Here is a 16,670-nt window from a genome sequence, read left to right on the forward strand (position 1 = left end):
TCAAGTTCATGTTTTTTAAATATATGGATCTCTAATTGTTCCAGCATCATTTGTTGAATAGATTATCCTTTCTCCATTGACTTGCCTTTGCACCTTTGTGAAATGTTATCCATACATGTGTGGGTCTGTTTTGACTCCCTATTCTGTTCCATTGGTCGTTTATCTTGATGCCGTCTTGAATAACTGTAGCTTTATAGTAAGACATGAAAGAAGGCGGTTTTAGCTCTTTAATTCTTCTTTTGCTGAACTGTTTTAGCTATTCTAGGGCCTTTATTTTTTCATCTAAACTTTAGAATCAGCATACCAATTTCTACCAGGAAAAAAAAAAAACTTGCTACAATTTTAATTGGGATTGCATTGAATCTGTAGATCACTTTAGGGAAAAATGACATCTTAACAATACTAATTTTTCTGACCCATTGAATAATATACATCACTCACTGAAATCTTAATTTCTCTCAGCAATGATCTGTAGTTTCCAGTGCAAATCTTGTGATATTAAAAACGTATGTCTCTTAAATTTCTGTATCTGTTGTGCATAGTATGCAGAAATAAAATTATGTATGTTGATCTTGTAACCTGCAACCTTGATAAACTCCCTTAATAGTTTCAGTAGCCATTTTATAGATTACTCAGGATTATGCATGAAGGCAATCAATTTGTCTATAGTTAGTTACTTCTTCCTTTCCAATATGGATGCCTTTTTTTTTTTCTTTTTCTTGCTTTATTGCCCTGGCTAGAGTTTTCAGTATGACATTAGTAAATGTCCCACATGCACTAAAAATATTGTTTCATCTATAAGAATCAATTAGATCCAGTTGGTTGACAGCATTGTTCAATTCTACATCCTTTTACATTTCTATTTATAAGTTTTACTACTGGGAGAATTGTCTTATAATAAAGAATTCATCTGGTTTCTGTCTCTGATTCTTGGGAATTAACGTCTGTGATAGAAGAATCCTTGTTACTCACGGTGGGCCTCTGGGACCATGTCTGAGTTTATACTAACGAGGTAACTCAGGATGGAGCCTGGTCATACCAGAAAGACCAACCACATGATTAGAGGGCTGGGGCTTTAAGCTGGATGTCTGGCCCATCCTTTAGGGAGATGAAGTGGAGCTAGAGATTGAGTTCTAGCATGCGGCCAATGAGCCAATCATTCCTACATTACATAACATAATGGACAGCCAAAGCTCGGGTGAGCTTCCCTAATCTGATTAGTAATCATACCTGAATATGCTGAGAGGGCAATTAGTCCTAATGACACGGAGGCTTTGCATTTTGTACCCACCTAGACCTTATCTAATGTCTCTTCATTTGGTCTTGATTTATCTTTTATAATAAAACTGTTAACACTTTTCTGAGTTCTGTGAGTCATTCCAACAAATTATGGAAACTGACAGGGTAGCAGGAACCCCTGAATTTGTGGCCAGTTGGTCAGAAGTGTGAACCCCAGAGCTTGCACCTTGTGTCTGAAGTGAGGGAGTCTCACAGAAGACTTTAACTAGTGGTCTGTGCTAACTCTGGATGTTTAGTGTCAGAGTTGCATTGTAGCCTTCAAATCTAATTGCAGATTTTTATCTCTTTCAGTTGTCAGATTTTGCTTCATGCATTTTGAAGCTATTTATGTGTAATCACATTTAGGATTATTATGTTTTGGTGAATTGACCCTTTTAATCAATATATTTCTACCTCTTTTTATCCTTGGAAATATTCTTTGCTACAAAGTCTTTGCCTAACATTAACATAGTCATAGCTTTCTTGTGATTAGTGTTTGCATGGCATATTTCTTCCATCCTTTTATTGTCTACTTGTATCAAAACATCACTTGAAATGTTTCTTGTAGAGAGGATATAGCTGGTTCTGTTTCTTTTGGTTTTGATTCTGACAATCTGTGTGCTTAGATTATTTGCATTTAACGTAAGTGTTAATATGCTTGCATTTAGGCTTACTATTTTATTATTTGGTTTGTGTTTGTTTTTTGCTCATTTTTTGCTCATTCCCCTTTCTTACCTTTTAAAAAAAGTTATTTAAAATTTTTTTAGCATTTCATTTATTTTACTATATTTCTTTGCAGTTCTTTCACTGGTTGCTGGAGGAATGAGGATATATATACTTACCTTTTCAGTCTACTAAGAATATTTTATCACTGTGAGACAGAAACTTTACTATCATAGAGGTCTCTTTATCTTCCTCCTTTATGTTACTTACGTCTTGTTATTACATCTACACATAATGAGAACACCATAAATGTTATAATTCTATTATCAAACATATATTAAGAACTCAAGAGAATGGTTTATTCTTTGAACCCAGATAATTACCATTTCTATTTCTCTTCCTTCATTCCTGAATGTTTTAATTTTCCTTATGGCGTCATCTCCTTTCTAACTGAAGAACTTCCTTTAGTGATTCTTTTTAGACCAAGTTTGCTGGCAGTGGATTCTCCTCCTTTTCCTTCATCCCAGAATGATTTATCTCACTTTCATGCCTGAAGGATATTTTCACTTGACATAGAATTCTGGGTTTACAGTTCTTTCCTTTCAGCATTTCAGAAATGTGCCACTTCCTTTTGGCCTCCATGATTTCTGATGAGAAATCATCATTCAAATCATTGTTTTCCTATAGGTAATGTTTTTCACTGGCTGCTTTTAAGATCATTGTTCAGTTTCATCATGATTGTGTGGGTGTGGATTTCTTTGACATTCTTGAATCTAGGTTTAAGTTTTTCACCAAATTTGGGAAGTTTCTAGCAAATATTTCTTCAAATTTTTTTTCTTCAGCACCACAGCACTCCTATCCTTCTGGGATTTTTAATAGCACAAATGTTACACTTTTTATTATTGTAAAGCTCTGCTCATGATCTTGCTTTGTTATTTTCCAATCCTTTTCTGTTTTTCAGATTAGATAAATTCTCTTAGTTTATCTTCAAGTTCATTCTTTCCTTCATTATGCTAAAGACTATTCAGTGAGTTTTTAATTTTGGTTATGTTTTTCAACTCTAAAATTTCCATTTCATTCTTTTTTTAGTATCTTCTATTACTTTGCTGAGATTTTGGGGGTTTTTTTCCCATTAATTTCAAGAGTGTTCATGATTATCTGCTGGAGCACTTTGGTAACAGCTGCTTTAAGGTCTTTGTTAGATTAATTCCAACATCTGACGTTTCAGGGTTGGGGACTCTATTGACTGTCTATTTATCTATTGAGCTGAGAATTCTTCCATCTCCTGGTACGCCAGGAAATTTTAGATTGTACCCTTGACATATTTGTTAACTCTGGGCCTTGTTTAAATCCCATGCAGAACATTGAGTTTTTGTTTGTTTTAGCAGGCAGTCAACCCAGTTAGGCTGCAGACAAAGGCTTTTTGCTTTTGTTTCCTTTACCTGAGGTATAAGTGACACAGCATTTTAGTTCTAGGTGTTCAACATCAGGCAAGGTTTTGCAAGCTGAACTGACAGGAATCACAGCCTGGAGAAGGCAGAAGAAGTCAGTTCAGCTTTCAAAATTTATGCAGTGCTTTTTAGACCTACCCCATGTGAATACCTCCCAAATGCAAGTGTGGGATTTGGGTGGTGGTCTATCTATTAGTTCAGTTTCTAAGTCTTTAATATACTGAAAAGAATCAGACACATACACATGTACAGACTGGGGGTGGACTCCAAAATACATGAACAGCTTTCTGGGGACACTTACTTTGAGTTCCTTCCTGTGATTTCCCTGGTACTTTCTGGTTTCTTCTATTGATTCTCTTACCCTGTGTACTTTGCCACTGTCTGCATCCAAGGAAAAGCAGACAGAGCACAAGGAGAAAAAAATGGGGGTTGGTTCCACTCTCTTGGAAACACAGTTGTAATGGAAAGGAAGGGCTACCTCTCTGAGTTTTGGCTCTTGCAGGCTCCTACTGCCAGTAGTCGACACTGTTACCACCATGGGATTGCTTGCGGGTGGCCTATAAGAGAATACAGAAAAGAGAAGGAAAAAAAAAAAAAAGGATTTCTACACTCTCTCTGAATATTACAAGTTTCCCTTCTACTCCTTGGGTCAAACTTAAAGGCTTCTGACACTCTTGGTCTGTACCCCAGTACTTACTTCCAGGTTGCCAATGTGTTGAATTCAGGCTGGTAGATACCAGAGAGGGTAAAAATGATAACCTCATTCATCACTGGTTCACTGGTACTTCAGATTCTAGCCTTCTTGCCCAATCCACCTGCTATTTTCTTTTCAAGTCCTCAAACAGCGGCTCCATGCATTCACAGCTATAGTCAGTAGAAGAGCCATGGTGGAGTGTGCTTACTTCACCTTATCTAGAACCAGCCCAGTAAGTACTTTTAACATAAGAAAGAAGAATGAAATATTTTGACTTTCTTGTCATGCTATCATAAATCTTAACTGCAGTACTAGAGAAACACTTTCTGTCTTAAAGAGAAAGAACACTGAATACTATATTGCCATTAGCACAATGTATTTTTTACTAAAAGAGGAACAATAGATGTGCAATAATTATTACTTAGAGATTTGGTTTTGTTTCATTTTTAGTAGGCAGAAAGACAGGCTCTCTTACTGTTCTTGGGCAATTAATTTGACATTTCACTCATTTTGAGTTAGTTTCAGAATACAGTTGGCCCTTGTACAATGCAGGGTTAGGAATGCTGGCCCTCTGTGCGGCAGAAAATCCACATTTAACTTTACAGCCAGCCCTCCATGACTGTGTTCCAACCAACCGTGGATCACATAGTACTGTATTATGTATTTACTGGGGAAAAAAAACTGGCATATAATTGGGACTGTATAGTTGAAACCCATGTTGTTCGAGGGTCAGCTGTACTTTCAAAACTATTACCATCATATAGTTGTGAGTGTCAGATTTTTTGAAGGGTAACAGAAGACAGCAACTATAAAACACTGCCAACACTGCCTCTAATCAGTTACGTAGAGCTGTGACCAAGAGATTTTGTATTTTAGGATAAAAAGTTGGCAGGCTAGGAGAAGCCAAACCTTTACAACAGTGAACATATGTAGCCAACAATTGTTCAATTGACTTTGTGCTCCAAGGAGAGTGGTCTTTATAGGAGAAGAAAATGAAAATATTTGAACTGTTAACTGTACCTAGAATCTTACTTAATATGGAGACTTCATTTGGATTACCTTAGAGTCAGCAGCCTTTGATCAAATACATCACAGAACAGTTCACTAAAAATTAATCCGTGAAAGTGTGATTATAGTATCCAGAAACACTTCTGATAAAAGAAAAAACCAGAGTATACAGCATTGCGATTTTCAGAATACATTATGATTTGGTGTTTTATTATTTATATGGTCTTTAAGAGATTCAATACTTTCATCACCAATTAGTTCTCTTTATAATTTTATTTTGTGCAGATACAAATAAACATGTTTTAGATTTAAGGATTTCAGTTTCCCCCACATAAGAACACTCTCCATGGGGGCAATCTTGCTTTGCTTCCCATCGGCCAAAAATGGCATTTGATAATAGATATAGCTCGGCAGAAAAGGCAGATGTTACTTATGTATAATCATTCTATTAAAATTACGAGAAATCTTAAGAGTTGGCTACTTATATCTGTCCCTCTGAAAAATAGTAACAATTAATAGCAATAATAATAACTACTATTTATTGAGCTTTACTATGTTCTAGCTACTGTGCTAAGGGCTTAAAGTGGATTACGCCATTTAATCCTCACAAAACCCTGTAAGTACTATTGTCAGCCCAATTTCCAGAAAAGTGGAGGCTTAGAGAAGTACCCTCTCAAAGACCACAGAATTAGGAAGTAGTGGAGCTAATATTACAAACCAGGCAGTCTGCCTTAGAACCTCTGCTCTTAAACACCATTATAAGCTACAAGGACTCAAACAACTCAAATGTAAGCTCCCCCCCTTCCAAGCTATCTAAATAAAGTAGTGTTAAAAAGAGGAAGATGTAAATAAGAAAAAGGCCAAAAAACCCTCCAGCGATCCTATAATGAAACGAAAGCACTGAAAGCCCCAAATCCCCTAGATGTTTGAAACCCTACACTACTTTTCTTAATCAAGAAAGCAACCTTGCCATCAACATACAGCTCAGAGAAAGTTGTGTAACTCAAGTATGAAGAAACAAAACAAATAAAACTTATGTATAGCATCACTAGGCTCACTTTAGTCTAAATGAATCTAGTATATTCCAGTCAAGAAATGAGTAATTTTTGAAAAGTTAAAAACTTCAAGAGAAACAATATATACTCATGTGATAGTTTATTTGCTGACCTCTCTGAAACACCAAAATTTATATGGCTAATGGAACTTTCCCCATTAAAACGCTGGTCAACACAACGAATTCCTAACAAAAAATATTCTAATATAGGAATCAAATGTGAACATTTAGGTGGTAAAATTCAGGTTACAAATATAAGATAAGTATCAAGTAATATACTTCTGATTTAATGGAAAACATAACAGTTGTGACAGTCATGCTTAACACCTTGGTTAAGTAAAGAGAGAACTGGGCAGGGGTGTCAGAGGTATTCAAAGATTTAACAGTTCAGATAGTCCGTAGCCCTTCTGAGGAAATATAGGTGGCAAATAATTGGCAAATATTTCTGTAATACGGTGGTTTCAGTCCATTAGTGATCATTCTCTTCATGCATTTAAAATAACTGCAGATATTTCTGAGCACTGAAAACTAGATTCAAAGTAAGTCTTTGCTCAACAAGTTGATACTATGAATCTCTTGTATTTAAAAATACAGTTTAAATTTGTAAAGTTTAAGGTAAAGCATACTTGTTTTCATACTTACTTTTAGATATAGTTGAAACTACGCTTGTATGTATCACCAGGTATACTGCTGTGCAGTTAATTCCAGTTATCATATTTTATATCTGCTGGTCATCAACAGCACAAAATCTATGCTCCAAAAGAAATACATCAATCCAGCAAAATGGTTACATTTAATTTTCTTTTAAAGACACATTAACTAAATTTAAGGAAGAATTAGCTTTTCTTAATATCTCATTTTCAAATTGCTGATCCAAACTTACCAGAGGATAATTACTTATTTTGCCCAACACCAAATAATCTGCAAAAAATTTCCAAGATAGATGCATTTCTTGTTCAATTTTCAAAAATAAATAAAGGCTTTCTAACAGAAAGCATTTACATTCCTAGCTCTCTAAAGTAAACATTAAAAAGCAAAGTACAAAAAAAAGATCTGTTGGCTTCTGAACAGCCCACTTAGTTACATAAAGTATTTTCTGTCCCAACACTTTCTCAAATTCAAAAGATATTTACTTCCTAAGAACATGACAAACAGTCTTCACTTCAAACCATTCAGTCCGTTTCCATGGCAACACTGCGGGATTCCTTGGCCACCATAAGTCGCATTAGTTGACTGTGGAATTTTTCGATCTTCTTTACATCTTGAGCTTGGTCTGTTCTATACACCAAACACTGTCAGAAAATTTAGAAGTACACAATAACAATGTAAAACTAGATTATCAACAATGTAGCAAATATATGACAGTAAAAATTTGAGAATCTTTCCCAACCATTGTTTTGCTCTATTTCCTCTGGAAGTCATATAAAGGAGCTTACATTCAAGTTTCCAAGTCCCCAGCAATTACATTCCTTAGGTTTAGCATTTTTATAGTATTTTAAATGGCCCTGCTGTGGGTAAAAAATGAAATGAACTCTATCAGAAACTTCTCAAAAATGGCCAGTTGAGTAATGTTTAAATCCTGCTATGGTATGATGAGAAGAATTCAAGATTAGAATTAGGTATTTCCTCCCTGGGACCTGGTCATAAATGATTGAGTTATAGTGGGAAAAGCATACAAATCTTACAATCTCTTTCTCTATTTGTGAAGGATTAATGATAATTTTTTAAAATCTAGAATCCCTTGCTTATAGCTGGTCACTACCTAAATCAAACCTGACAAATTGGTTCAACCTTGATTTTCTGAAGGTATTTATAATTTTTAAACCAAACCAAATTCTTCCTTACTATAAATTCAGTTCTTCATTAATAGATACCTAAAATCTGCTTATCAAACTGGCCATGAAACCATTTGTTCTAAAATCTTCAAAATTTTCAAATTTAAGCTGGCAGTCTTTTTCTCATTTTGTAACACAGGTTCATTTTTCTTTAGCCTATCTTAAAGCTTCTCATGAGTTTTAAACAATGGGAACTTAATGATCCTGCAGTAATATTTATCAACTTAAGTAATCTGGAATTCAATCTCATCATGCCCAACTGCTCTGAATTCATTCAGCCTTTAAATCACTTACTTAAAAAAAAAAACTTTATCCATACATTGCACAAATTTGTGTAACAATCTTGTAAAGCACCCATAATAATCTCCACCATTTCAATTTTAGTATATGTACTGTAGGAGAACATATACTTCTCACAACAGTTTGACAGAGAAAGATTTTAGGTCCACTGAAGACAATATTATATATACATCAGTCATGGGATTAAAAAATAATAATAACATCAATGGGATTAAAAAAAAGTAAAAGCTCCATGATGAAAAAAATAAAGTCTAAGATGAGTCTTCTGAAGGAATTATTAGCTATTAAAATGAGTTACTGAGGGAAGCATACAAACTCTTTTTTAAGAATCATGAGAAAATAGATTTTTACACTGGAGTTGATTCATATATTTACTATTTAGGGGGCTGGGTTTGATTGTTTATTTGGTCGCTTCCAGACATGGACTAATTCTCAGCAGTTTTAAGAAAAGGAATAAAAAGTATTTCTCATATTTAGATCTTGTCACACGAATCATCAATGTTAAATAAAGTTCTTTCCAACACTGCTTACCATGGATCCTTAACTATGTTTATGTTTAATCATTAGTAGAGGCAAAAAGTCATCCTCTGGAGATAAAGCCTTTTGTACTGAACTCAATTCGGCATTTCTCCTTTTTTAAAACAGGGCATACCAGTTTCTCTTCAACAAATATATTCATATACTCCGTTACAATCATAATTAAAAATGTTCTCAATGTGAATCCTTAAGATTGAAATACACATTTACTGAATCTACTCAGTGGCAGGCACCAGTGCTAGGGACTTCACACTTTGTTTACTTTCTACGACAACCCAATTAGGTAAGCAGACTATCACTATGGCACTTTACAGATGAGAAAACTGAAGCCCAGAAGGCCAAATTTTTGGCCTGAACTCTTTTCCAAGGCTGAAATGCTGGCAGACAGCTAAGCCAGGATTCACATCTCGTGAATCTACGTTTAGCACACTACAGCTCAAGTCAATCTTTCCCCACTTTCAGTTACTTCACCAAACTCAATGGGTTCTTGGAAGACATTGTAACCATTAAAACATCTGACTTCACACAACCGTACAATGGAAACTTGAACACAAATACAGTAAAATGTAAGACTAAAGACAAAAAGTTATTTTTAAAGTCACTGTGAATTTTTTTTAAAGGATTAATCTATAAAAAAATGTTTAAAGGATTAATCTATAAAAAAATATCCTCCGGGTCAAGACACCATGCTAGTCACTGCAAATACAGGTGAGAATATTACTGATGTATCTTTACTGTTCGAAGCTCACAATCTATTAAAAGTCAAACGTGATAAAGCAATTATGACACAGCACAATAAAAACCAGGTACAAAAGCAAGAGATAAAGCAATCCTTTCGAGCTAAGTTTTGAATAAGCAGCAGTCTTGCTACATTGGAGCAGGAGTGGGACTCAACATTGTCAAGATGGAAACAGAATGTTCTAAAGCTCAGAGGCCTGAGACAGCATAGCACCTTAAAGGAGCTCTTAAGCAATATAGAAAAGACAGAGATTAGAGGGGGTGCGAGGGTGGAGTTTACATTATAAGTGATGAGAAGCCACTAAAGATTTCTAAGCAGGGAAGTAACAATCAGATTTGCATTTCTAGAAATCACTCTGGCAGGGCAGCAGTACAGGATGACTGAAGGATGAAATGGAAGCAGGGACACAGTTTGAGACTATTCTACTAGTCCAGGCAAGTGAGGATGAGCCCTTAAAGTTAACAGATTAACAGTGAAGATGGAAAGTTCAAGAGAGGAAATGAGATTGTGAAATGAGAGCTTGAATCAATAATTTACATATGCCCAGCAAAGTGTATGGAACTTATCTGAGGATCAAAATACAAGTTTTTCAAATGAAGAAATAGTAGACATGAGAATGAGGGACAGGAAGGGACCAGAAATGATTCCCACTTTTCTGAGCAGGTAAATGACAGTGCAACTAAAGTGAGAAGCCAGCCTGATAAGAGGTGACGAGTTCCATTCTAGACAGGTTAATTTTAAGCAGTGAGGGAAGGATACTCAACTTAGAGCTAGTGAGGAAGCCAGAAGAAAAATATGAGCTAAACACAAAATTGGAAACAGACACAGATACCGGTAGTACTGGACTTAATGGATTGGTCCAGAATGGTGTGAAAAGAGTAGGACAGAATCCTGAAAAAAACAGTATTTACAGTGGCACATCAGTGAAATAATTAGCAAAGAAGAATGAAACAGAAATAGAGAAAAAATAAGATAAAGTGGAACCACAGATGCCAAAATAATAATTTCCACAAGAAGTGGTTTTCTGTATCAAAAGCAGCCAGGAGGTCAAGTAAGATATGAACTGATGAGACTACTGGGCTTGAAAAGGAAAGGACTGCTGCTCTTACCAAGAGCACTTTGGGTGGAACACTTCATGTGGAAATCAGACGGCAGAGGGGTAAGGAACGAAAGGGGTGTGAGAAAGTGATGAGAGCGAGCAGACAGGGAAGGAGAGAAATATAATCACAGAGCCTGTAACTTGTGTGCAAATGCCATCGTTTACTTCTCATGCACCATAAGGAAACCTTTACCCTCTTAGATCCACTTGTGGTCTCTATTCTTGCTTAGAGTCTGAAGAGAGCAATTATTAAACTACACTTGACATACTGCATTAGCAAGTTGAAAGATTTTCCCAAAAGACTGTAAAAGTAGCTTCTAGAACAAGGGTCTTGATTTGGGAATGAAACGCAAAACAAGCATCCTAACGGGTGATCTGCAAACATTCTATTTAAATAATTTAAAACAAATGATTAACTCAAATCTGAAAGTATGCAACAAATAAAAATGTATACTTACAACTAAATCATCTGTTACTTTAATACACAAACTCCCATCAGAATGCCTATATTTGAGAACCACACGTGCCTGAAATAAAAATACATATTTAGAAACAGTGAAGTCAGAAGACATTTCTCACAAATAATTTAGTCTTCAGGTGGGTGGATCCTTTTAGAATTAATAGCTAACACATCTAAAGGCATCTTTACTGTGAACTTATCATTATTGAAATGAGGGAAAACAGCATTTTGTTCATTCCTTTTGCTACAATTTATTGTTTTTTTTTTAAGACTTAAAAAAAGGTCAGATAGGTTATTTTCAGCCACTTTAAAAAAGAGGTATTTAAAATTCTCAGGGCACAACCACATTCAGGGAATGTCTGTGAGACTCTTAAGATGGTTTGGCATTTCTTGCCAGTAAGAACATGTACTGAAGGTTGTGCCACCTCAAAGTATGCCACTTTGGCATAGGATTATTCTGAGCTGAAGACAATTAGCTCTCTGTCCTTTCTGGCTAAAAGCAATACATAGATTAACCTTTGTAAAGGTGACATAAATTTTCAATTGTAAAGGCGTTCCCTCTCCCTGGGAAGAAAACAAGGTTTGTTTCCCAACAAACCTGACAAAACACCTCTAATTTCCCATACATTTCCTAGTCATCTTCTCACAACTTACCCCCTCCCAAAAGCTCCAAACCCCTTTTCCGTTGTCCAGCCTCCTTCCCACAATTTACCAACCTTTGTTAAGATGGTATATAGGCCCAAATTCCTTAAGTCACATTTCTTTGTGAACTTCCATGCTATATATGTAATTTTTTTCGCTTGTTAACCTGTCTTTTGTCAGTTTAATTTGCAGAGCCCCAGTTATTAAATCTATGAGAGTAAATGAGAAGGTTTTCTCCCCTACAATACCAACACACCTAGCCACAGAGGAATGATAGGGAAAGAAAGCGGAAAAGGGAAAAAAAATAGTAGAAGTGGCTGGTTAAATTCAAACCCATTCTCCAGGAGAGAGCGCCGCAGCTGCAGCTCATACTTTCCACTTTCCCATGGCTCTGAGGGGGTGAACTTGGACTAAATTATTCAGCAAAATCACATCTTTATCTTGATGGCACAACATGATGCATTACTACACAAAAGCAGAATTCTGCCCTGAAAAGAAGTCTCCATCAACAACTTTTCAGATCTAGAATAACTCCTACACTGAGTACCATGCTACATGGTGCTTGCTGTTGTTCACTATTTTAAAGTAAGGAAGCCAAGGAAATGACTTAGATATTAGCATATTCCAATAAAAGAAGACATCTCGCAATAGTTTACAACTTTCACGAACATTATTTTAATTTCTTTAAATGATGGATTCAAAATAGTGTATTGCAGCAGTCAAGCTTCTTACTAACCAAAATTAATAACTTGTTTAGCAGTTTTAAAAAGTGCTAAATATCTACAAGCTAAAACAGGAATATAATTTTAAAATGGGTACAATGTAGCACAGAAGCCTCAAGACAATTCTGGAAACTAAATAAAAAGGGTGACTAGAGCTTTTCCTACAGCTTTTCCCATTATGCCCTCTGCTCTCCAGGGACTGAAAAAAAAAGAAACAAAGAAAGAAAGAAAAAAGGTCATACTACCCTGAGATTTGTCTTGGTGAGGGTTGAAAGGGAACTCAGTATCTAGATTTATCTTTAGACTACCTAACTGATTCTATTTATTGAGCTATTAAATTCTGTTACACTATTTTAAAAAGTTCAGCCCTCCAGAAACAAAAAGAAACTGAAACTTAAAAATGTACTAAGCATGACAACTATGTACAGTTTTAACTCTCACTTAAAAGAATACTCACTGGCTTCACTAGGAGAAATGAAAGTTAAAAGGTCTATGATACTTTAAGAGGGTCCATTTTTCTAAGTTCGGGGCCACCTAAGTTACCATGTCAGATACCACTAAGAAAGAAAAAGAAATCAAGGTTCTTGCTTTCTTAGGAAATTTGAATTCAACCAACCAAAATAATCAAAATATAACACAACATGAATTAAGTCCTATAAAGACATATACAGGTAAAATGCTAAAAAAGAAAACAAATAATTTAGATTAGGGGAAGGGAAAGTGTAAAAAGGCTTTATGGAGATGGCTTCAGAAATGCTTTTTTTCTTTTAGGGAAGAAGGTGGGAAAAGGGCTGAAGCAGCAGTCTGAGTGAAGATATGATGCATTCTGTAGCTTCCTGAGACTAGAGCTGAGGATGGTGCAAGTGGTGGGAGAAAAAGCCAGCAAGTCTGGAGAGGGGGTAAGACTGGGGACCGGGAGTCTAGACTTCCACCAGCAATCAATGAAGAACTAGTTTTAAAGCAGGAAACTAAGAGAATTCAGAAGCTGTGGTATGAGAGTGAAGATGGGATTCAAAAACAGGCAGAAAGACTAAGAGGTTATTAAGTGGTCCAGCAATAATATCATCTTTAATTAGAGCAGATGCAAGAGAATGGTAAAAGGTGATGGATAAAATCAACAGGGAAAGAAGACAGAGAATTCTGTAAAACAGAGTCCAAAGAGTTCTGACAAAAATTTTTTTTTCTTTAGTCCCAGCAGAAGAGACTGACAGAAACAGCATGGATATGGGGTTTAGAGACACGGGCTCAAATTTTAGCTTAATCTCTTAGAGACTAGGCAAATTGTTTAATAGACCTAAGATTGTTTATTCATCTACCTCAAGGGACTATCTTAATTGTTCACATAAATTATACAAATAAATATATACAGAATGCCTGTTACATAGAAGGTACTGGATAAAACTCAACCAAGCTCCTTCTCCTCACTTATCTCCTCATCTTCCTATCAAAAAATCAGTTAAAAACCAATGGAAAGCTATCATGAGGCACAAGGTTTTAGGTCACTGGAATTTTCTGACTGGGTAAAGAGCTGAAATGGTCTCCCTCTTCGCCAATTCTAGACCTGCTTTGTTCACAGCAATACTCTGTAATTACCATTTTATTTTTATTTTCCCTACCACTATGACCAAATTCTTAAAATATGATTTCTTTTGGTGTGAATTTGTATATTCTTTACTGTCTTCTCAAATACTTTTAGTTTATACTGTGGGTACTTCTGGACAAAAACTCTGTATTGTCCTCATAGTGCATTTCTTGAAGGAAGAAACAAATGGCTCTATGAACAAAGGAAATCAACCAAATGGTGGAGTCAGAATTTGTGTCATAAACAAAGTGCTCAATTTCAAAAATATCTAACTCATTTCATTATTTATTACACCATTTTATTGCAAAAAATGGAACTAAGAATGTTTTATGGCTTCTTACTACTTACCTAGGTCTAAAAGACTAGTGGGATTTTTAATTAACAAGGAGCTGCTCCAAATAATATTTAAATGACAATAAAACGAAAGCTCGAGAAGAAGAAAAATCAAGACCTGAATGCTAAATTCTGATCACTTGGACTTCTTTGCTTTTTAATAATAAGCTAACCTCTGGCATCCACTTACTTTAATTTTTGTAGGGGCCACAAATAAATTACAGTGATCCACGAGCCCCCTAAAAGTGTTTACAGATGTTTACGCATAAGTGCATTTTTCTGAGGAAAGGATGCAAGCATTCTCATGCTCTCAAAAGGACACTGACCTCCAAAAGATTACGAACCACTATTCTAAAGGGGGCAGATGCCTCCAAATTGGGGTCTTTCAAGAACGTTTGCGGTGGCAGAAAAACATCACCGTTTTATCTTACATGAGGTAGTACGGGAAAAGGTCACCAAGACAATTCAGGACAAGAAGCTGCAGCTGCAGGGGGAGGAGCCCTGCCCTTAGAGACACGTAAACCAACGAGAGTCATAAGGGAAGTTCAAGAATTGGGGGCGGGGGAAAGCTTCCTAAAGGCCCTGAAATGATCCTGATTTTGTTTCAGGGCTTCATCTGGCCGTTAATAAGAGAAGAGACAGGAGGAACTATCGGACTTGACAGGGTCAGTCTCTGCTCACTCCCAGCACCTCCTAAGATGCTACAGAAGCTCTGGAGGCCAAGCGGACTGCAGAGAAGATATCCTGACCCGGGGCTGGGGCAGAGGCACCGGTCTCGCCAGCATTTACCTTCATAGGGTCAGCGAGGTAGAGTTTCTCGGCCGCGCGACTGAACTCCTCCCAGGTCTGGTACTGCGGCATCGTGAGCCCGCGGAGGGACGGGAGAGGGAGGCACGGCCGGGGACTGGAGGCGGCGCGATGCGGCGCAGCCCACTTACCTCCCTACCTCCTGCGGCCACCAACGGAGGTAAGAGCCTAGCCGCTCAAAGATGGTGGCGCCTCCTCGCACCAACGCCTCGTTCCATTGGACGGCACTGACCACTCTCGCCCAATGGGAAGGAGAGATGTTGCCAAGGAGGAGGCGGAGCCCCGAGCGTCTGGCTCTAGGAGCTGGCTCAGAGAAGTCGAGAGCCGGGAGACAGATGGAGCGCCCCCTGCAGGACTGGAGGAGCGCTAGTGGTGGTGCTGGAGAACCCGGTCTGTCCCGCTGTCCCGCTGTCCTTTGGGCTGGATTGCAATGTTAAAGCCCAGGTTTCTTCAACAAAGACTGAGCGGCTCAGCGATAAGCGCAGGAGTTACAACACTGGAGAACACAGGGTCCAGCTGTCACTCACAACCGAGTAAAGGAGAGGGAAGCCATAAACACAGAGTGCAACCGAAAACTTTGTGATAGACATTAATTACGGGTCAGCGGAACACAAAGGGAGAGTGATCACGTGTGGGTCGGGGCTGGGGGGAGAATGCTATAGTGATGGAGCAAGCTCAATCTTGATAAACATGATGGATGTTCAACCACTAGACTAGGCAGGGCAGGACGTCTAGGCCCATTCAGATCTATAGTGTATTTAATGAGATGGGTGTTTGGGGGATGAAGGAAGAGAAAAATAAAGGAAAGAAATCATGCCATCACTTAATCCGAGATAAGAAATTTGAGCTTTGTTCTCTAGGCAACAGAGTGATGTAGAATGGTATTTTTCTTTAACTAAGTATATTGAAGTATATTTTATGTACAATAAAACACTTTTATTTTAAATGCGCAGGTTGATGCATTTTGACAAATAGATATATATCCCCATTGGGTATATGCCCATCTACCAGATACCACAATCAAGATACATAACGTCCCTTCATCTCCAAAAAGTTCCCTTATGCTTCTTTATATTAAGTCCCACCAACTGCACCCCTGACCCCAGAAAATCACTTATCTGCTTTCTGCTACTATAGATTAGTTTTCCTGCCCATTGAAGGGCTTTAAGAACGTTTGCATTTTATACGGCTCTAGCTGCACACAGAGACTGAACTGAAGTGGTGCAAGCCCGGAGGCAGGGAGACCTCTTACGATGCTCATGTACTAATAAAGGCATAAGAGCCATGGATCTGAGTTAAGGCACTAGTTCAGGAATGAAGAGGATGCAGTTTCAAGATTTACTTGCTGAATGATGTGGGGTATGCAGGAGAGGAAAAAGCAGAATGACTTCTAGGTCATTGACTGATATAGGGAAAAAGGAAGAAGAATGGGTTTTGGGGAGACTGGGGAAGACAATGAATTCAGT

The 16,670-nt window shown here is 37.2% G+C and overlaps 1 protein-coding gene across 1 annotated transcript; it reads right to left on the reverse strand.

Moving 5' to 3' along the window:
- Window positions 1–5,352: 5,352 nt before the first annotated feature.
- SRP9 (signal recognition particle 9) lies at window positions 5,353–15,416 on the reverse strand. Its single transcript, XM_006188127.3, has 3 exons — window positions 15,187–15,416; window positions 11,117–11,185; window positions 5,353–7,440 (listed from the first exon to the last, which is right to left on the reverse strand). Exons 1-3 carry the CDS (start codon window positions 15,256–15,258, stop codon window positions 7,321–7,323), a joined length of 261 nt encoding a protein of 86 aa, XP_006188189.1. The 5' UTR covers window positions 15,259–15,416; the 3' UTR covers window positions 5,353–7,320.
- Window positions 15,417–16,670: the final 1,254 nt, after the last annotated feature.

This window comes from Camelus ferus, chromosome 23, assembly GCF_009834535.1.
Source record: "Camelus ferus isolate YT-003-E chromosome 23, BCGSAC_Cfer_1.0, whole genome shotgun sequence".
In the NCBI taxonomy this organism is placed as follows: Eukaryota; Metazoa; Chordata; class Mammalia; order Artiodactyla; family Camelidae; genus Camelus; species Camelus ferus.

What these genes read in the sequence shown, in the direction of transcription:
- SRP9 (XM_006188127.3), bottom strand. Translation starts at nt 15,258, where the DNA reads ATGCCGCAGTACCAGACCTGGGAGGAGTTCAGTCGCGCGGCCGAGAAA. An exon ending in ACCTCGCTGACCCTATGAAG is followed by an intron (nt 11,186 to 15,186) that starts GTAAATGCTGGC and finishes TTTTTATTTCAG; the next exon opens with GCACGTGTGGTTCTCAAATA. An exon ending in AAGTAACAGATGATTTAGTT is followed by an intron (nt 7,441 to 11,116) that starts GTAAGTATACAT and finishes ATTTTCTGACAG; the next exon opens with TGTTTGGTGTATAGAACAGA.